General features: G+C 40.7%; 2 protein-coding genes across 3 annotated transcripts; one reads left to right on the top strand and one right to left on the bottom strand.

Annotated features, from left to right (window-relative positions):
- Positions 1 to 1,286: 1,286 nt before the first annotated feature.
- Positions 1,287 to 5,855, top strand: LOC131135666 (protein lifeguard 1). Its single transcript, XM_058081853.2, has 6 exons — positions 1,287 to 1,316; positions 1,801 to 2,068; positions 3,033 to 3,233; positions 3,550 to 3,678; positions 5,122 to 5,265; positions 5,328 to 5,855. The coding sequence occupies exons 2-6, from the start codon at positions 1,802 to 1,804 to the stop codon at positions 5,460 to 5,462; spliced, it is 876 nt and encodes a 291-aa protein (XP_057937836.2). The 5' UTR covers positions 1,287 to 1,316; position 1,801; the 3' UTR covers positions 5,463 to 5,855.
- On the bottom strand, positions 5,463 to 22,071 carry parp2 (poly (ADP-ribose) polymerase 2). Of its 2 annotated transcripts, none has more exons than XM_058081810.2 (17): positions 21,913 to 22,071; positions 21,086 to 21,295; positions 20,834 to 21,007; positions 18,910 to 18,980; positions 17,829 to 17,879; positions 17,661 to 17,757; positions 17,516 to 17,591; positions 17,321 to 17,423; positions 17,087 to 17,240; positions 12,153 to 12,291; positions 10,960 to 11,023; positions 10,739 to 10,873; positions 9,560 to 9,687; positions 8,613 to 8,712; positions 7,247 to 7,345; positions 7,020 to 7,144; positions 5,463 to 6,058 (listed from the first exon to the last, which is right to left on the bottom strand). In XM_058081810.2, exons 1-17 carry the CDS (start codon positions 21,977 to 21,979, stop codon positions 5,893 to 5,895), a joined length of 1,959 nt encoding a protein of 652 aa, XP_057937793.2. In that variant the 5' UTR covers positions 21,980 to 22,071; the 3' UTR covers positions 5,463 to 5,892. The 2 variants fall into 2 exon arrangements, with proteins under 2 accessions (XP_057937793.2, XP_078650882.1); XM_078794756.1 differs by having other exon boundaries at positions 20,834 to 21,004.
- Positions 22,072 to 22,126: the final 55 nt, after the last annotated feature.

The raw sequence follows: 22,126 nt of genomic DNA, 5'->3' as shown, positions 1-22,126 counted from the left end.
TTACTATATTTACACAAATCTAATCCAGAAGCGATTCCACCCCAAATATATTGGTAATGGTTTAATTTCATTTGAACATGCATCAGATTACAATTGAATGCATCCCATAATCAGTTCCCAGTTCCACATGTCCAAAAGGAGTAGGAAGAAGCAAAGCTTATTAAATCCTACCCCTCCATCTGGTACTTTTACAATCACTGACTGTTACATTTGTTCACTTCCTGCTTTCCATAATACAGTTTAAGGTTTTTTGGATTTTTTTTTAATAATGTACCTCGTACCGAAGTACTCGGTGATATGAGCATCCAATGCCATAATGGGTACCATAGTAAGTGTCAATATAGTGATATATATAGCACATCATGACTGGTTCAAGACTCTTCATCCTTGTATTTAGCAAACATCAACTGCTTGTATTGTTTCTTGAATTGGCTCATCGTTGTGCATTGTTTGATTTCCTTACTCAATCCATTCCATAGTTTGATTCCACATACTGAAATGCTATGGCTAGCATAACGTAGTCCTAGCATAGAAGTGTTTCAAATGTACTTCTTCCCTGAGATCATATTTCTCCTCTCTTGTAGAGAAGTATTGGATGACATTTTTAGCTAATTGCTTATTTTTAGCCTTATGCATTATTTTAGCTGTTTGAAGATGAACTATATCAGCAAGTTAAAGTATTTGTGATTTTAGAAATAAGGAGTTAGTATTATGAATTATCCTTACTGACCTTTTTTGCAGTACATTTAGCAAGTGAAGATTGCTTTTATAGTTATTAGCCCATATTTCCACACAATAAGTAAGATATGGTAGAACCAGAGAGCAATAAAGAGTGTGGAGTGATTTCTGATTGAGAACAAATTTTGCTTTGTTCAATACTGAAATATTTCTGGCCACCTTATGTTGTATATTTGTAATATGAGGTTTCCAGCTCATATTTTCATCTATTGTGATCCCCAGAAATGTATTTTCCTTCACCCTTTCAATGTCTGCACCGTCTATTTGTATTTGCTGGTACGTGTCCTTTCTGCTGTTACAAAACAGTATGATTTTAGTTTTACTAAAGGGGTTCAAGGACAATCTATTATCATCAAACCATCTTTTTAGTGTGACCATTTCTTCTCTGACCTTCATGTCATGTTTGATGATTAATTGAACATTGAATGTCACTATTGTGATAATTGTGTACAAAAAAGTGTGAAGCAGAAGTGGAGTTTCCAGTTTCCTCATCAGTTATTTTTTTTCTACCCCCTAAAAACTGTCAGGAAGTGTTCTTGCACGTCAGCCATCATTACTAGGACACTTCGACACAAAAGGTAAGAGCGAGAACGACTCATGATGATGATTATGATGAATAATTAATTATTCAATCTGTTGAGCTCTTGTTTTGTTACAAGATGGGGAATATGTTTATTAAATAAATTGTCTTGGGTCAAACATTTGACTAATATTCCATGTTATATTACTGATTATTCAAACGTGGTGTTTTCAACATGAAAACATTTTTAATAAACCCAAAACTGATTTGTAAACAATTGCAATGGCAAGAGCGGCCTCTTCAACGCCTTCACTGGTTGGCTTATTTAATAATGTTGGTCACATGATGTCCTCCACTTAGAAATGTTGAGCATAAATTGTCCTAAATCAACTGTAATGCGTGGATGCTGCAACATCCCAGGACGTACTGGCTTGCTTTGTGACATGACGCAACGCTCTTGGCCAACATCCTCACCCTGGCTGAAATTAATTTCATGTATTTATTGCTAATATGATGTATTGATTTAGTTTGTTTTGTCGTAGAATGTCTGAGCAAGCAGAGACATTGGTGGAGCCCACATTTGTGGATGTGTCCACGCCGCCACCACCACCGTACAATGAAGAGGAGCAACAACAGCAGCCGCCGCCCCCATACTCCGAAGACCTGTCCGGAGACCCCGAGGTTAAAGGTGACACGGCGGAATGCGAGTCCTCCCCCGATACGAAACCAGAGTCTGCGCCGGAAGTCGTTCCGCTTTACGAGTCGCCTGCTTTCCAGGACAAGGCTGTCAGGAGGGCATTTGTTCGGAAGGTTGGTGTTTTTTTATGAATTTGCTGTTGTGGAAATTGATGCTGGATCCAGATTTGATCCAAAATTGCAGCAATGTAAACACATTCATTCATTTTCTACCGCTTTTCCTCACGAGGGTCACGGGAGGTGCTGGAGCCTATCCCAGCTGTCTTTGGGCGAGAGGCGGGGTACACCCTGGACTGGTGGCCAGCCAATCACAGGGCACATATAGACAAACAACCATTCACACTCACATTCATACCTATGGACAATTTGGAGTGGCCAATTAACCTAGCATGTTTTTGGAATGTGGGAGGAAACCGGAGTACCCGGAGAAAACCCACGCATGCACGGGAAGAACATGCAACTCCACACAGAGATGGCCAAGGGTGGGATTGAACTCAGGTCTCCTAGCTGTGAGGTCTGCGCGCTAACCACTCGACCGCCGTGCTGCCTGATATGCCCATACAAATGTCTATTTTTAACACATGACTGGCTCCTTCTTCTCCAAATCCTTATGCTAGCTTAACGTTTTGATTTCAGATCAACATTTGCAATAACAGTGACTCCTACAATGATTAGATTCGATTCAGCTCAGTTGTTCAGTAGGGACCGAAGAACATGCAAACTCCACACAGAGATGGCCGAGGGTGGAATTGAACCCTAGTCTCCTAGCTGTGAGGTCTGCGCGCTAACCACTCGACCGCCGGTAAACACAACATGTACTATGTTATTAGCCGGTGCAGGTCTGCATCTCGAGTGTTATCGTGTGGTTCCCAAACCTTTCCTTCACGTACCCATTCATGGTGTGTTCAAGGGCCGCTGAACAAAATGGCCGTAATGCCTGAAGAAGACACATTATTCGTTAAAGCTTAAATTGACTCACCTTTCTTCTGCACTGTACTACGTACCTGCTGCGGTTGTTCCCATGAAGCGTTCGTGCGCATTACGTAAATGTCATAACAATGCATGTCTCCCCATGCAGGTGTTCAGCATCCTGACCCTCCAGCTGGTGTTCACCTTCACAGTGGTGTGTGTCTTCACCTTCTCCGACGTCGTCAAGAAGGTGGTGCAGGCCAACTTGTGGGCCTACATCAGCTCCTTCTGCATCTTCGCGGTGGTCGCCATCACCCTCAGCTGCTGCAAGTCCTTCAGTCGCCGTCACCCCTGGAACATTGTGGGCCTGGTGGGTCACCCACAGACATCATGCACCGCCTACCGCAGATCGCCTACTTCAAAGATGCTAAATTTAGCAGTTATGGATGTTTTAATCTGATTATGCTTTAAAGCTGGTGTTCACCATGGTTCACAACTAGAGCCACTGCTTTTTTCCAATTGAAACTAAATCCCTTAGCCAAGCGTTATATTCATGACACTTATTTGAACATCTTCAAGGGTCCACACACACAAGGTCCTCCATTATTCTCACCCTCATCTCTCAGCCAGCAAACAACCAAACATTGTCACGTTTCATATTCCTGGTAGATATTTTGTGTTTGCAGGCCATCATCACTGTCAGCCTCTCATACGTGGTTGGAACCATGGCCTCCTACCACAACACCAGATCTGTGGTCATCACCATGGCGTCAACGCTGGTCATCTCCTTCACCATCATCGCTTTCTCCACACAGGTCAAGAGACACAAATCCCTGACTATGCTCCGAAAAGGTTCTTTATCCAAATAGAAACACGACAACAGATATCATATTAGTCACTTTCAGTTATTTTCTGTCACATTACTTCCATTTTAAAGTTTGAGACAACAAAATATCAGGAGAATGTCCGCTATGGTCAGTCATTACAGTCAAAATATTACGATGTTATGTCTGGTCACGTGACATAATCGCTTTCCCAAACAAGCGGGTTGCTTGTCCGGCAGTTTCAGATTTTCCCACTCTGGAAGGTAATGGTAATGGTTTTGTTTCATTTGAACATGCATCAGATTACAATTGAGTGCATCCCATAATCAGTTCACAGTTCCACATGTCCAAAAGGAGTAGGAAGAAGCAAAGCTTATTAAATCCTACCCCTCCATCTGGTACTTTTACAATCACTGTTACATTTGTTCACTTCCTGCTTTCCATAATACAGTTTAAGGTTTTTTGTTTTTTTTTAATAATGTACCTCGTACCGAAGTACGAGGTGAAAGGGTTAATAGTTGACAGAAACATAATTCAATTTAGAGTACAGAAGTCCCAATAATACATTGTTTGGCTTCCATAACTTGATTGCACATATTGATATGCTAAAGGTTGTTCTCGCACACAATAACTTTTATATATTGTAATACCAGAGAAAAATTGAGCGTATGAAGTGATTTTTGGTCCAGAACAAATGTTACTTTATTCAGTATTGAGGTATTTCTTGCTACTTCATGTTGTATATTTTAATGCATGATGATTTCCACCTCATATTATCATCCATTATGACCCCCCCAGAATGTATTTTCATTTATCAAATAGCAGTATTTGACTTGGGTTTGCGGATAATATGTTTTTTAAATCATCTTTTTAGCGTAGCATTCTTCTATTAGCTTATGAGCTTTCAATATATTGGATCTTCAATATCTTTAAGTAAGATGTTATTTTTTTTTAAACATCATCTTAACTTGTATATTAAGAGCTAACATTTATACCAGAGAAGAATTGAGCGTATGGAGTGATTTTTTTTTTTTTTAATAATGTACCTCGTACCGAAGTACGAAGTGAAGGAGTTAAAAAAAAAAAAATCTAAACCATTTCAGGTCACCTAGAATGTTGTTTAAATTGACAGCCTAACAACATATACTGTATTTATTCATTTGTACAAACCACTACATGAATTGCTGGCACCAGCATCGTTCCAAGCATGAATAAGAGCTTGATCTGTCAGCCTTACAGAAACTGGTCTGCACTAATACTGACAGTCCCCCGTGGCTCTCATGGCCCCCGCCCATGCCCAAGCTATTTGCCGTACACTACCAGTCGTGTTCACATTTTATATTATTACACCTGTATGACAGTTAAGAATACCTTTTAAGATTAACCCTTGACTAGATTAGTTATTAGTTTAGTTTGTGTCTGTTTTGCCTGCAGACACGCTATGAGATGGGCATTTGTCACGGCCTCCTGCTGATCCTGGGGGTGGACCTGTTGATGTTTGGCGTGTTCAGCACCTTCTACTACTCGTACATCGCTGAAGTCTGCTACGGATCTTTAGGCGCTCTGCTCTATGCTTTGGTAAGGCACCTTCAGACTGAATGAGTGAAAGGGTCTTACTGTAAGACGTGTCTTATTGCCAGTTCCTGATGATGGACTGCCAGATGATGATGGGACTGATGGGCCACCGCCTGGATCCCGAGGAGTATGTCACCGCCGCTATGATGATCTACCTGGACATCATGCTCATCTTCATCTACCTGCTCGGGAGGCGGTGAAAGACTCAAATTTTCCTTTATTTTTCTTTCTGTTTAAAAATGGATGATCAACAATGCTCCTTTTACACTCACTGCATTATACAATGAATTAAGGCTGTGTCCATACGTAGACTGGTGTTTTTAAAAGCTCATGCTTGTCAAACCAATTAGCCAATTTAGCAGAAGATGGAGATTTTGGGGGGGAAAGCCACATGCATTTTTGCAAAAAATTGTGATCAGCGACCTACAGGACATTATATACAGTACCTTAACATACCATTCTAAGAATAGCTGCAATTGTGTGGACGTGGCCTTAAACCGTTAATTACATTCTTGAACAATATTGAGCAGTAAGACACATCAAATCACCAATGTGATGTTTGAAATGACCTCATTCTGTTAAATAAAAAGCTAAATTTGTTTCAGCTGCATTATTTAGCCGAGTCGTCCGTCACCACAGCGATGAGTAGTTGAATTTGATACGGAGCAGATAGCGCATGCGCGTCTGGGCTGGGTTGTAGACGATGAACTCGTTGTAGAGGAGCAAGTAACCGCTCCCCCTGCCCGCCACCGCCGCCGTCTTCACGCCCGGCCCCATCGGCACGGTCACTCCGTTCCTGGGAGACGGTGACAAAGGAGGGAACACTTTCAACCGTGCAACTTTCCAGGTGTATTTTCCAAAACGGTGTGTTTTATTTTATTCCACCCACAGCCCGCCTCCAGGCATGCCCATTCAGCTGTGACTGGCCACACTCCCAAGTGTTCCCAATGACTTCCAGACTACTGCCGGACCCCACTTTTTAATTTTGTCGGTATATGAGTTGATGATAAATTAATAAATCCTTTGGAGAGCTACTTGATGAGTGGTTAGGAGCTACTGGCTGAAGATCTCCGACTTACTGTTTATGAACTGGTAACGTAGGTCTGCGTTTGGCACAACACTGGTAGTGGAATTTTTTTTGTGAGACATGTTTAAAAAAAAAACTCTGCTAGACCACTGACTATGGTGGAAAAAGGCACACTCTGTAATGCTACAGTTTGTGCTCACTGTCGGCACACTGTGACATCACAAAAATATCTGAAATTGAGTGTTCAGAGACATTTCTAATGTCTTTCAGGGCTCACTTCCAAATGCACAAACCTCGTTATCTGAAACTCTGGCATCGTTTAACATGAGAATTCAACATTCTAATAACTGTGTCAAAAAAGTGAAAAAAGCATAAAAAAAACAACAACAACACAGGAAAATAGGTCACATGCTAAACATTGACATCTTAGCTTTGTGTTATTGGACGATTAAGCAAATTGGTATAGTATTCATTATTAATACTGAATTAATTTTATTATTAATCCTAAAAATGACACCTGGGCCGCATTTTGGACAGCCCTGAAACTTCCCTACCTAGTGGAGGCATTTGGTATTTACCGTTTCATCAACCACATTAAGACTGGATTGATTTTTCTTTTTCCTCTTTAATTTTTAATAGCATTAGAATTATTTGCGGACATACTGTATAATTAACACCAGAGATCAACATCGAATACCGTGAAGACGATGAGCACGCCGAGTCTACTTACAGGGTAACCGAGTTTTTGGGGTCAGGTCCAGTCTGTCCAACACCCTTGGTGCTGTGTTTTCCAACCGGCAGGTTGTTAGCATTGTAGTTGGAGTCCAGAAGCTCGTTACAGTCTCCCAGGGCGACCTGCACACATGCACACCAAAACCAGTTAAAACAGCCTGCAGACTGGAATTTGGTTTTCAGGCCTTTCATAGGCCCACATATGTTGAGTCCAAGTACTGGTACCTCGCAGAGCAGCAGCAGCCCGACTTGGTCGTGGTTTCTGGCAAAACAGTAGTTGGCGCTCTTTGATGACATGTCGGCAAAGTAGATGCCTTTGCCGAACTGGATGAGACACAAGGTGACAAACAATAAGAATGATTTTAGTGGGTTTTTAACCACATCTATATGAACTACAGGGACCCTCAGTCTAGAACAGAGCTCCACCAAGGCCAACCTGTCCTAATATAGAATATTCTACAATCAATACTGTTCCCAGGGTCTTTACATTAAATAATATTTTGACTAAAATTACTATGGAAATAACTTTAAATAAAGAGTAGGGGTGTCAAAAATAACATGTTAACAGCAATAAAAAAATTATGGAATTAATTACCGGTACATGCAATTTTGTAGTGTAATTAACGCATGCACACCAGAGCAAGCACACTTCAGGTCTGAGGTCATAGAGTGGCGCACATCAATCCATCAATCAATCAATCAATCAAGTACGATGGAGTGTCACACAGAGCCTGACATGGTGTTTTTACTTCATTCTGACCTGAACCCACACAGCAGTACAATTCCACACACCACACACACGTCGCTGGTTCGTTCATCCTTCTCATTCTCATTACAAGACGGCAAGATGCATTCAGGGACACTCCAAACATCACAAAAACGGCTTAATAATGCATGTTTGCGTGTAACAGGAAGATAAAGAAAAACCAACTGGATAGTCGTAACGCTCACTTCGTAACTCTCTTCGTAAAAAGAGTTTGAGTTACGTGCCGCTTAATGCCATTTAAAGTTCCGCTACACGGAAGCTCACGGCTGCTACGTCCACAAAGCAGACAGTAAGATCAAAACTGAATACTTTCTTCAGAGAAAGGAGTCTTCTTAAAGGATTAATTCAGATGTACAATTTGTTACATTTAAGTATGCTGGAATTACACAGAACAAATTCAATTTACCTTAAATTACGTGATGTCTTTGAACACAAACTGCGGATAATAACACAGTTTAAAGTGATTCCAATGTTTTACTACTATTAAAAGAGACTCATGTTGGACAAATTGATTAGCTTAGCAGACATATTCATATAATATAGCCGACATATTCAATTGGTAATATGATTAATCATGATTAATTAGTTAAAACCCACGATTAATCCTTTTACAGCCCTACTAAAAAGTCATTGTTAGCCAATTATTCATGTGCATACTGGCCTAGAAGCTGTAATGCCAAACACACACACCCAGAACACAACAACATGTAAAATGCAACTGAACATGTTCAGACGCTTATATCCGCCACGTCAGTTGCTAGCCTTGGTGGCGTTCTGTCCTGTCCGAGTGTTGTCGCTTGCAGGATGTGGTGACATTTATCCTACCATGTAACCAGTGACGGGAGCTTCGGGCGGTGCCACTCGGAGCCCCTGGCTGAGGATGCCGACCCAGTTAGAGAGGCGAGACCCGTGCCAGAGCAGCATCCTGAAACCCAGAAATGACCAAACAAAGAGACTTCACAAATTTGCAGTCTATCCCAGGGGTCTCAAACACGCGGCCCTCAAGTTTGATGGATGCTGTATGGTATCATGTACCCAGAAAAAATGATTACGTTTGATTAATGTTCATGTTAAAGGTTAAATAACTGTTAATAGTTATCCTCCCTATCCGTGTGGAAGTGGTAAGTTTTTGGCTATTTAAGTTTAAAGGAAATAACTTGAAGGCTACCGTTTAGGTCGCTAGCTCTCTAGTTTGCGAGTTAGCATGTGTCTCAAGACCCTGCAGTTGCACAATATGTTGTAAATAAAAAAAGTATAAATGTGAATATAGTCGTGTTTTATCATGTCTACAGGGCTTAATAATGCTTTGTTAATTTTAATCTGAAAAAAATAATTTGTCTACCCACCAACTATATGTGGTTTCTTAAGTTTTTATTATTTGCCGTTTTATTATTATTATTATATTTATTTATTACTGATTGATTGATTTTCTTTATTCTTGATTTGTTTATTTATTTTTCATTGTATTTTGTGCAATTAAAAATTAAGATATTTGAGAACAGTGGAATGTTTTATCAGGGCTTTTATTGTAGAAAATCGGAACCAAAGCAATGAAAAAGTTTGTATATTTTTCTGTTTTTAATAAATGCGTTTTTTTTTTTTTTTTGGAAAACCTGATGCGGACCAGCCTTGCCCAGACCCTAGCTCCAGTGGCCCCCAGGTAAATTGAGTTTGAGACCCCTGATGTATCCTATTGGACAGATAACAGTTAATAAGGGCCTAAGATGGACACAGTTTGACCCTGGAAAAGATTATTTCCTATAGACTCTGACCTGTTGTGTATTTGTGACAGGAAGTGGTCCCTCTCGCCGTCTCTGTCCACCGTGAAGATGTCCAGCACGCTCATAGTGTAGTCACAGTGGGTAGGGGCGTGAGTGGACTGCAGGTATTTTTCAATCACCTAGATATGGATATATAAAAACATAATAGCAGACAATTACTTGTACAGCATATGCCGTCATAGATTTTAACCCTCCTCTTGTGTTAGGGTCGGCACCGATCCGTTTTACATTTTAATGCATAAAAAGAATCACACAACATTTGTTTATTGCATCAAGGCTTTTTGACTTTGTCAGAAAACTCTATTTCAACAAAATAAAACCAAAAAAATCATTTTTACTACATTTTAAAATGGTCTGGTTGAAATGATGACCACTGTATTGTTAGGGTCGGTTTCGACCCGGTTATAATAATATGACTATAAACCAATATTTTGAGCCACAACTGAGATCATAAGTGTACAATTAGCCAACACAATGACAACCAGCTCCTCTTCTCATCATGTAAGCTTTAGGGGATTCTCATTTTGACCAATTTTTCAGTATACCAGCAGAAAAACAATGTCCAGACATGTGAGGGGAATTCACTCATTTGATTGGCTGATTTCACATTTACGATTTGGATCATGGAAAGAATGGCAAGAAGTACAGTGAACCAAGATCTGGACCTGTTCTGCTTTTTCATTTCAGTTTATACTAAAGTTCTGTTGCTGAAAACAATAACTTTTTCTACCTTTTCTTGACATTAATATATATGGGTCAAAATTCACCCAAACACCATAGATGTTTCTTTAGTGATTAATACTAAAATGAGAAAATAAATAAAACTAATTGATTTAAGAGATGTGTTCTATAGCTCTCAGTAATAGCCAGGTAACAAAAGAACCTTCAATTTATTAATATGATTCTTTTGAGGTTCATTTGACCATTTTTGGAAATTGAAATGGAGGGGTATAGTGACAAAAAAAGGCCTACATGCCCACACCAAAGGTATTAAAACCAACATTTTCATGGATGAGGAAGCCTTAGAAGAACTTATTGTTTTTAGTGTATTTTATAGCTGATTTAATACATGGGTCAAAACTGACCCGTTAACATAAGAGATGATACCAGAAAGCTAACACAAGAGGAAGGTCAACTGTGCATTTAAATGTGGTAATGGCAGAAACAGACCTTGTATTCCTGGCTGAGGGGATCTAGAGGATACAGCTGGCAGTTGAGGGAGCGGTACTGTCGGTCCAGAGGATGCTCGTCGCAGTTTTCGCTGTTCTGAACCACTTTGACTGCAATCTGAATATCCCGCAAAGCCTGGGCAGACGGATTCAAGTGTGACTGTCACATGCATTCAAGCGCTTCATCAACATACATCTGGATCATCGCCTCCATTAAGTTACCTCCAACAGCTCAATTTTAGCCTTCAGTTCCTCTTCTGTCCGAATGAGGGGCGGAGTTTTCAGTCTACACCACGTGGAGACAAGACAGCATAAGTACAGCGATGTGAAAAAGTGTTTCACACCCCACTTTTGATGTCTTTTTTTTGCACGTTTGTCACACTTCATGTTTCAGATCATCAAAGAAAATTAAATATCAGTCAATGACAACACAACCGAATGCAGTTTTTAAATGAAATATGCCTGTGAATATTCTAATTCATCCAGGTCATTGCATTCTCATGACATGTCAATCCATAGCGACTGGACTGTTCAGGTTGTCTTAGAAGACGTTTCTCATTCGATCAGGCTTCATTAGTTCATGTGCAAAGACTAGGTGGGACACACACCAGTGTCACCAGTTCCTTGAAAAATCAAGTCATAATCGCCAAAATTGGCCGTGACTGAGAGGGATGTCTTTTGAAAAATGACATAGGGTTTGAAACCATAACCCCTTGCTTCTTTTGCTGCTGTGTTGCAACCAAACTGTTTGTGCTTATAGTACGAAGGAACATCTTTTTGTAATGGTAATGAAAAATGGATTGAATGCTAACTGAGGGAAAAAAATGGCCCTGGGTGAAAAGGTGATTGCTCCACAGCGTCCAAGAGACTCATTGCAAGTTAAACGCAAACGCTTGATTGCAGTTGTTTCTACCAAACCAGTTACTGGGTTTAGGGGGTAATCGTTTTTTCCACACAGGGCCATGTAGATTTGTTTTTTCCCTCACTTAATAATAAAATGCTTCATTTACAAACTGCATTTTGTGTTCAGTTGTGTTGCCACTGACATAATATTAAAATTTGTTTCATGATTTGAAACATTTAAGTACCGTAAAACGGGGTTATAAGGGACGGCAGGTAATAAGGGACAATTTTCGGGGCAATAAGGGACAATTTTTGGGAAAATGTTTTAAATGGAATTCTGCCTTTTCACGTTAAACAGGAAGCTGCTTTATGTTGTTCTTTAAAGCATATATTCTTGAACAAATCATTCAAAAAACATTTTCCTGAAAATTGTCCCTTTTTACCCCACCGTCCCTTATAACCCCGTTATACGGTTTAATGAAAGTGCAAAAAAAAAAGGAAACAGGAAGGGGGAAAACCCTTTTTTCACACCACTCTATATAAAAGCACAAGTTGCTACTTCCGTGACTTACCCAAAGTCGTGCGGGATGCGGGTGTAGAACTGGTTGCAGGCTTCCACCAGATCGCGGCCGCCATCTTTACGCTTCAAACACGCCTCGATCCTCTTTAGTGCCGTGTAGCCCGCGCTGATCTGCTCTAACGTCAGCTTGCCTACAGAAACAACCATACTCCTCAGATTTACACGGCTAACTTAGACTAACTTTTATAACTTGTAGCACAGGCGCCCCTAACTTACAGTGCATCCGGAAAGTATTCACAGCGCTTCACTTTTTCCACATTTTGTCATGTTACAGCCTCATTCCAAATTGTATTAATTTAATCTCTTACCTCAAAATTATACACTAAATACTCCATTATGACAATGTGAAAACGTTTTTTTTTTACTTTTTTTGAATTTATTAAAAATAGAAAACTAAGAAATCACATTTACATAAGTATTCACAGCCTATGCCATGAAGCTCAAAATTGAGCTCAGGTGCATCTTTTTTCCTCTGATCATCCTTGAGATCTTTCTACAGCTTAATTGGAGTCCACCTGCAGTAAATTCAGTTGATTGGACATGATTTGGAAATATAATAACTGTCTATATAAGGTCCCACAGTTGACTGTGCATGTCAGAGCACAAACACCAAGCATGAAGTCAAAAGAACTGTCTGTAGACCTGCGAGACAGGATTGTCTTGAGGCACAAATCTGGGGAAGGATACAGAAAAATTTCTGCTGCTTTGAAGGTCCCAATGAGCACAGTGGCCTCCATTATTCGTAAATGGAAGACGTTTAGAACCACCAGAGCTGGCCGGCCTTCTAAACTGAGCGATCGGGGAAGAAGGGCCTTAGTCAGGGAGGTGACCAAGGCCCCGATAGTCACGCTGTCAGAGCTTCAGCGTTCCTCTGTGGAGAGAGGAGAGCCTTCCAGAAGGACAACCATCTCTGCAGCAATCCACCAATCAGGCCTGTATGGTAGAGTGGCCAGACGAAAGCCACTCCTTAGTAAAAGGAACATAGCAGCCCGTCTGGAATTTGCCAAAAAGCACCTGAATGACTCTCACACCATGAGAAACAAAATTCTCTGGTCTGATGAGACAAAGATTGAATTCTTTGGTGTGAATGCCAGGCGCCATGTTTGGAGGAAACCAGGCACTGCTCATCACCAGGCCAATACCATCCCTACAGTGAAGCATGGTGGTGGCAGCATCATGCTGTGGGGATGTTTTTCAGCAGCAGGAACTGGCAGACTAGTCAGGATAGAAGGAAAAATGAATGCAGCAATATATAGAGATATCCTGGATAAAAACCTGCTCCAGAGCACTCTTGACCTCAGGCTGGGGCGAAAGTTCATTTTTCAGCAGGACAACGACCCGAAGCACACAGCCAAGATCTCATAAGATTGGCTTCAGAACCACTCCGTGAATGTCCTGGAGTGGCCCAGCCAGAGTCCAGACTTGAATCTGATCGAACATCTCTGGAGAGATCTGAAAATGGCTGTGCACAGACGTCTCCCATCCAACCTGATGGAGCTTGAGACTTATTGCAAAGAAGAATGGGCAAAACTGCCTAAAGATAGGTGTGCTAAACTTGTGGGATCATATTCAAAAAGACTTGAGGCTGTAATTGCTGCCAAAGGTGGATCAACAAAGTATTAAGCAAAGGCTGTGAATACTTATGTAAATGTGATTTTTTTGTTTTCTATTTTTAATAAATTCAAAACATGTCAAAAAAACCTTTTTTCACATTGCCATAATGGAGTATTTTGTGTAGAATTTTGAGGTAAGAGATTAATTTAATACAGTTTGGAATGAGGCTGTAACATGACAAAATGTAGAAAAAGTGAAGCGCTGTGAATACTTTCCGGATGCAGTGTATATTAGTTATATTGGGTGCCCCAGCAGAAAATTTAAGGGGACACGCTGAAATTGACTTCCCTCATTTTCACTGTATTATTGATAAATAAACTATAATTGACAACCGTCCTCTCCATCCACCACGTTTCTGTCCATATCGTCTGGAAGGCCTCATTGGTGGCACATTATAACTCCAAAACCCCCCTTTTTCCTTCTTTGGTGTTTGTCTCCTTTCTTCCTCTTTAGGAGTTAATGTGGGTTGGCAAACTTGCTCATTTGCGCGTTACTGTCAACTACTTGGCTTAAATGTGTGGCAAAAGTCAGTCAGCAACTAACATTCCATTATAATAAAATCTGCAAACTAACTGGTAAGTAACCAGTTGCCAACTTCTGGAAAAAATCAGTCCTTCTTAATATAACACAGTGTAAATTGAGTGTGCAGGTTTTATGATGGCGCAGGTGTACCCGACTTCCAGCACTATTAAAGAAAGTAGAGGTGAGCTATTTGTGTTTTATGGGACTGACAACATTTAATTTGTACTCCACTCAAACAATGTGCTCATTTTCTATTTGTGCTCTAAAACACATCACTAGTGTTTTCATTCATTCATTCATTTTCTACCGCTTATCCTCACGAGGGTCGCAAGGGGTGCGGGAGCCTATCCCAGTTGTCTTCGGGCGAGAGGCGGGGTACACCCTGCACTGTTCGCCAGCCAATCACAGGGCACATATAGACAAACAACCATTCACACTCACATTCATACCTATGGACAATTTGGAGTGGGCAATTAACCTAGCATATTTTTGGAATGTGGGAGGAAACCGGAGTACCCGGAGAAAACCCATGCATGCACGGGGAGAACATGCAAACTCCACACAGAGATGGTCGAGGGCGGAATTGAACCCTGGTCTCCTAGCTGTGAGGTCTACGCGGTAACCACTCGCAGCAGTAGTGTTTTGATGACAAGCCATAATTACAATAATTGTGACAAGAGAACAAGGTATAGAAAAATAATGAATGGATGTTTTTTTTTTGGGGGGGGGGGGGTTAGCTGTCTGCTGTTTACAAGTCTTGTATTTGCTGTCATCATTATATATATATAGTATATATATATATATATACACAGTGAAGAAAATAAGTATTTGAACACCCTGCTATTTTGCTATTTCTCCCACTTAGAAATCATGGAGGGGTCTGAAATTTTCATCGTAGGTGCATGTCCACTGTGAGAGAGATAAACTAAAAAGAAAAATCCAGAAATCACAATGCATGATTTTTTAACAATTTATTTGTGTGATACAGCTGCTAATAAGTATTTGAACACCTGAGAAAATGAATGTTAATATTTGGTACAGTAGCCTTTGTTTGCTGTTACAGAGGTCAAACGTTTCCTGTAGTTTTTCACCAGGTTTGCACACACTGCAGGAGGGATCTTCGCCCACTCCTCCACACAGATCTTCTCTAGATCAGTCAGGTTTCTGGGCTGTCGCTGAGAAACACGGAGTTTGAGCCCCCTCCAAAGATTTTCGATTGGGTTCAGGTCTGGAGACTGGCTGGGCCATGCTAGAACCTTGATATGCTTCTTACGGAGCCACTCCTTGGTTTTCCTGGCTGTGTGCTTCGGGTCGTTGTCGTGTTGGAAGACCCAGCCACGACCCATCTTCAATGCTCTGACAGAGGGAAGGAGGTTGTTCCCCAAAATCTCACAATACACGGCCCCAGTCATCCTCTCTTTAATGCAGTGCACTCGTCCTGTCCCATGTGCAGAAAAACACCCCCAAAGCATGATGCTACCACCCCCATGCTTCACAGTAGGGATGGTGTTCTTCGGATTGTACTCTTCATTCTTCTTTCTCCAAACACGCTTATTGGAATTATGACCAAAAAGTTCTATTTTGGTCTCATCTGACCATAAAACTTTCTCCCATGACTCCTCTGTATCATCCAAATGGTCATATGCAAACTTAAGACGGGCCTTGACATGTGCTGGTTTAAGCAGGGGAACCTTTCGTGCCATGCATGATTTCACATCATGACGTCTTAGTGTATTACCTACAGTAACCTTGGAAACGGTGGTCCCAGCTCTTTTCAGGTCATTGACCAAGTCCTGTCGTGTAGTTCTGGGCTGATTCCTCACCTTTCTTAGAATCATTGAGACCCCACGAGGTGATATCTTGCATGGGGCTCCACTCCGATTGAGATTGACCGTCATGTTTAGCTTCTTCCATTTTCTAATGATAGCTCCAACAGTGGACCTTTTTTCACCAAGCTGCTTGGTAATTGCTCCGTAGCCCTTTCCAGCCTTGTGGAGGTGTACAATTTTGTCTCTGGTGTCTTTGGACAGCTCTTTGGTCTTCGCCATGTTACAAGTTAAAGTCTTACTGATTGTATGGGGTGGACAGGTGTCTTTATGCAGCTAACGACCTCAAACAGGTGCATCTGATTCAGGATGATACATGGAGTGCAGGTGGACTTCTAATGGGCAGACTAACAGGTCTTTCAGGGTCAGAATTCTAGATGATACACAGGTGTTCAAATACTTATTTGCAGCTGTATCACACAAATAAATTGTTAAAAAATCATGCATTGTGATTTCTGGATTTTTCTTTTTAGTTTATCTCTCTCACAGTGGACATGCACCTACGATGAAAATTTCAGACCCCTCCATGATTTCTAAGTGGGAGAAATAGCAAAATAGCAGGGTGTTCAAATACTTATTTTCTTCACTGTATATATATATACCGTATTTTCTGGACTATAAGCCACTCTGGAGTATAAGTTGCACATGGCAAAAAATGCATAATTAGGTAGAAAAAAAACATACATAAGTTGCACTGGAGTATCACTGGAGTCACATTTTTTTGCGGGTAATTAATTTTACAAACTACTTGACCAAGGCAAGTTGTAATAATAGAGAACAGGCTGAATAGGTGTAAGATGGTTATGGTTATTCAGCTACACCAAAAATAAACATGAACACAAAAGGTGTCCAGTGTTTATGGAACAAACAGTTGCTAGAACAGCCAACGTATGAAAAAAAGTGCGACTTACAGTCCGGAAAATATTGTATATTATATATTATTATGTGATTATTCAGGACTGACCAAGGGGAGCTTTGCGAGTGTCAAACTTCATTTCCAGAACAACCTCCTCCATGGCTTTGAGGTCACAGATGAGCTCAAGGAGAGATTGAACCTTCATGTCCAGCTTGGAGGTCTTCTTTGACACTTTGGCCACGGGCTGTTCCTCTTTCTCTTCCTGCGGGGAGAACATTTGTGACACTCTTATTCAGTGATGTTCAAAGTCTGGACAGCTTAGTTCTTTGTACCTTAATTTACCTTTGAACTTGTACTGTAGTCCATGTAAACCATGTCGTACTTGCCAGGCACCTTCTCAAAGCTCGCTCTGTGCTCCCACTCGTTCTTGGTTTTGTCAAAAAACCTGAAGCCAAACATCAAAAAGCAAAACAACCAAAAATGTAAAAAAAAAAAAAAAAACACACACACACACACACACAAATGTGGTGCTCTCACTTCTTCTTGAAGATATCTTTGGCCTTTAAAAGATCTCCACCGCATGCCGTCAGGCTGTTTTGACCCACTTTTCCCACTAGAGGACACCATGCAGTAAATAAAAACTGTCCCACAAAGATTCACAGGACATGAGGGAAGCACTGACCTCTGCCCCACCTCATCCACACACTGAATGTCTTGGAAGCGTCGTCCTCCAGCAGCTGCATCAAGTAATATTTGTTGTTGTTGAACTGAAGGTTGGTCTGCAGAAACACAAAATAAAGAGCGTGTTTGCACAAATCTCACACCGAATGAGGCCGAATGAGAACGTTACCTGGTTCATCATCACGTCGTACACATCACCACCTTCACTGTAAACATGAGCCTGAGAAGAGATGCAGACACAATCAAACAATGCAGTCTGAAAACTGGGAAACACGCAACCTTGCAAGCACACACTCAATAAACAATGTATTTGGTAATGGGAATGGTTTTATTTCATTTGAACATGCATCAGATTACAATTGAGTGCATCCCATAATCAGTTCACAGTTCCACATGTCCAAAAGGAGTAGGAAGAAGCAAAGCTTATTAAATCCTACCCCTCCATCTGGTACTTTTACAATCACTAACTGTTACATTTGTTCACTTCCTGCTTTCCATAATACAGTTTGAGGGTTTTTTTTTTTTAAATAATGCACCTCGTACCGAAGTACTCGGTGATATGAGCATCCAATGCCATAATGGGTACCATAGTAAGTGTCAATATAGTGATATATATAGCACATCATGACTGGTTCAAGACTCTTCATCCTTGTATTTAGCAAACATCAACTGCTTGTATTGTTTCTTGAATTGGCTCATCGTTGTGCATTGTTTGATTTCCTTACTCAATCCATTCCATAGTTTGATTCCACATACTGAAATGCTATGGCTAGCATAACGTAGTCCTAGCATAGAAGTGTTTCAAATGTACTTCTTCCCTGAGATCATATTTCTCCTCTCTTGTAGAGAAGTATTGGATGACATTTTTAGCTAATTGCTTATTTTTAGCCTTGTGCATTATTTTAGCTGTTTGAAGATGAACTATATCAGCAAGTTAAAGTATTTGTGATTTTAGAAATAAGGAGTTAGTATTATGAATTATCCTTACTGACCTTTTTTGCAGTACATTTAGCGAGTGAAGATTGCTTTTATAGTTATTAGCCCATATTTCCACACAATAAGTAAGATATGGTAGAACCAGAGAGCAATAAAGAGTATGGAGTGATTTCTGATTGTATTTAATCTTGTAAATCTGAAAGAAGGCTCACTTTCTACACTTTATGCTTCAATCTGACATTCAAACTGACACTGTCATCTTTGCATAGTTTTAGGGGGTTCTCTTTGGATGAGAGTCAATTAAGTTGTCGTACCTTCCCAAGCTTGGCTTTGCATTCTGTATCCACTGGAGCTTTTCCCTTCATGACCACCGTCTTCACAATTTCTGTCAATGACACAAAAGCAACATTATCGAACACATGACAGAATAATAGTATTATACGGTGGAACCTAGTTTTTGTACGATTAGTTTTTCAATGAAATGTATTGCCACAGTATGTTTACATTTTGTGTTGACTGATCTTTGTGACGAGCTGGGACACCAAATCACCTTTATTGATCTTTATTGCTGAATAAGCACTGTGCACCCTGCACTGATGACGCGTTCAAGCGCACTGCACATTTCATTTCATTCTAAAGTGCCAGAACTTTGACAAAGAATTAAGAAACTACTGAATTCTAGAAAGAAGGCCTAGCAGAGTAAAAAGGTAGCATGGAGGGAGACACATTACAAAAAATGAGCCGTGCAAGTGTGTGTCGTTATGATTCTACCTGCTGCTGAAGCATACTATAAAGTTTAAGAGAGCAAGTCTACAGTTTTAACCTTTCACTTTTTAAAGTTAGGTTGGTAACGGACTAGGATGAAACAATGTCTGAGTGGCTCTTCCGTTGCGTACCCTCATTTCTGTGTTTGCTAGTCTTCATTAAATGTTAAATGTTCTTTTACCCATTTTATTTGCCTTTTAGCATTGTCTTCTGCATGTAAATCCATAATTGTTCTCTATAAATGTGTTTTTGTACATATTTCTGGACGTCTGAAATGGATCCATGTGATTTACACTATTTCCGAGGAGAAAATTTGATTTTTGTACATTATCGTCTGACATTTTGGAACGGCATGGCCCAGGCGATAGAATGGTCATCTCCCAACCTGGAGGTTGCGGGTCGATCTCCCGTCCTCCCGTGATCGTGTCAAAGTATGCTTGGGCAAGATACTGAACCCCTAGTTGCTCCTGATGATGCATCATCAGCAGGTCAATGTGCTAACAAAGCGCTTTGAGTACCTAAGAGATGCAGGGCTCTACATTAAAAAGAAAAATGACTTACCCATGGGGAATCCTTAAGGTGAGAACTACTTGCCCCAACTTGCCCCATGTAAAATGAAAAGACTGCCATAATGATATCACCTCATTTTTGTGGCATCACATGAGAATGTCAAATAAAGATGAAATGATTATCATTTCTTGTGGTTGTTTTCCTACATAGATCATGACGTTGCATGGAAATCTGGATTGTCAAGAGACTTCTAGGCACTTTGCCTTTTAGAAGTTGTGCACCACAATGAAACATTATTGAATAGACACATTTGTGTACTAGTAAAGTGTTTTTAATCCAGAAAAAAATGCTCAATGGTCAAACAATAATTTGTGAAGCAAAGGTGAGAAAAATACACAGAGAAATGGAAGCGCTAGATTTTGTAGCTTGTGCAAAATCAGCACTTGGTATTGGATCTAATCGGTGGATCGGTGAATTGGTTGATCGAGAACAAGAATGCGGACTGTGGACTACGGACCGCGGTCTAAATAAACGATTCTGATTGGTCCATTTCAAGATTTGCAAGGATTGGTTCGCGAATTAGCACCGGAATTACGCAGTCCGTGTTTTACCAACACCCAACAAGAACCGCTTTTAAAAAAACTCTTGGCAGTATGGCATGCCAAAGTGCACTTGCCCGACGGGAATATCACTGATTGGATTTACTTGCCCCAATTTTGTTTTAACTTGCCCCGGGCCATCGATACATCGTTATTGTCGAGCCCTGGAGGTGGAAAAGCGCTATGCAAGTGAAGACCATTTACCATTAATGACAAAAAGACGTTCCACCGTACTATAAGCACAAACAGTTCGGTTGCAACACAGCAGCAAAGGAAGCAAGACAAATATGTATTATGTACGGGCTTATGGTTTCAAACGCTATTAACGTGGGGTACAGATAAAGGTATAAGAAACAAAACACACCTTCTTCCTGCGTTTCTCCTTTGAGTCGTCTGTTAGATTTCCCCTCGCTCTTGCTCTGGCTTCTTTTCCTCTTGCCTCTCTCAGCTGGCTGTTCATCGCTCGCCTCCTCTTCCTGTTTCACTTCAACTGGATCATCATTTGGAGTGCTAATGTCACCGGTGTCACCAGAACCTTCTGAAAATCAAAGATCGTCATTAATTTTTTTATATTATTTTTACTTAAACAATGATTTGACACCCGCAAACACCTTACCTGCTTTCATCGGCTGAAAGCGAATTTTCCTCTTGTACTTGCTGATAGGATTGACTTGGACCATATTCTTTAGGTTCACTTTGTAGACCACGCCAGAGCCCAAAGTCAGAGAGACTGTGGTTCTCCCCGCGGCGACAGCCGAGTCCAACAAGGCGCAGTCCGACGACGAGTATTGTTCCCACTGACCTTCATCTCCCTGCCACTGCCAAACTGTGCACATCAAATAACATGTCACCATTGTGGTTCTTTGTGGAACCAAAATACAGGTCTAGTAACGCACCCAAAATGAACTACGGTCTTGTGTTGTTGGAATCTGACCCATTTTTGGTACCAAAAGTACACTACCCTACTATGCTACTGTGTATTGTCATAATGAAGCACAATGATGACAAATAAGCCTTGTAATGATGCATTCTTTTCCTGTAATGCTGACTTCAATAAGTTACAGAATACTGGAGCTTTGTGATGTCACACTGTAGCTGATATCAATGACACCCAACCATATTCAATATGTATTGTTCTAACTGTAGCTAACTAATGTCAATGACCTTCAAGCACATTCAATATGTATTGTATAACTGGTGCACCACTTCTTAAGGACAAATAAAAATACTAATAACTTCAATAAAACAAATAACTTCAATTACTCAGTGCCTCCAGACGTTTGTGAGGGTCGTAAGTAATTCGAAGATACTGCGAATAAAATCCCAGCTATTACAGTCAGTTAACATAAAACTAAGATAGTTTTCACGGTCTCATTTCGACCATTTCGAGTCAATACAGAGCGCAAAGTCGTCCCGTCAAGATGCCGTTCAGGAGCTGTTTACCTTTTTGAGACTGAACTTCTTCATTTTGTTGCAAAGTTTTGCTTTGAGAACTTCTTGTCCGCCTCATCACTGCTCATAAAAACAAATACGCAGTGAAACCAAACCAAGTAACTAAAGAGGGCGGGAATTGATCCACTTCCTCGTTAGCCGGTGACGACAAAGATCGTCAATGCCAGACAGAGAGCTCACACGACGTTGAAATAGGACGTGAACG

The sequence above is a fragment of the Doryrhamphus excisus genome, linkage group LG11 (genome assembly GCF_037039965.1).
Source record: "Doryrhamphus excisus strain RoL-2023G ecotype Guam linkage group LG11, RoL_Dexc_Guam_v1.1, whole genome shotgun sequence".
Classification (NCBI taxonomy): domain Eukaryota; kingdom Metazoa; phylum Chordata; class Actinopteri; order Syngnathiformes; family Syngnathidae; genus Doryrhamphus; species Doryrhamphus excisus.
The sequence above is the reverse complement of the archived record's forward strand: the minus strand, read 5'-3'. Positions and strand labels throughout refer to the sequence as shown.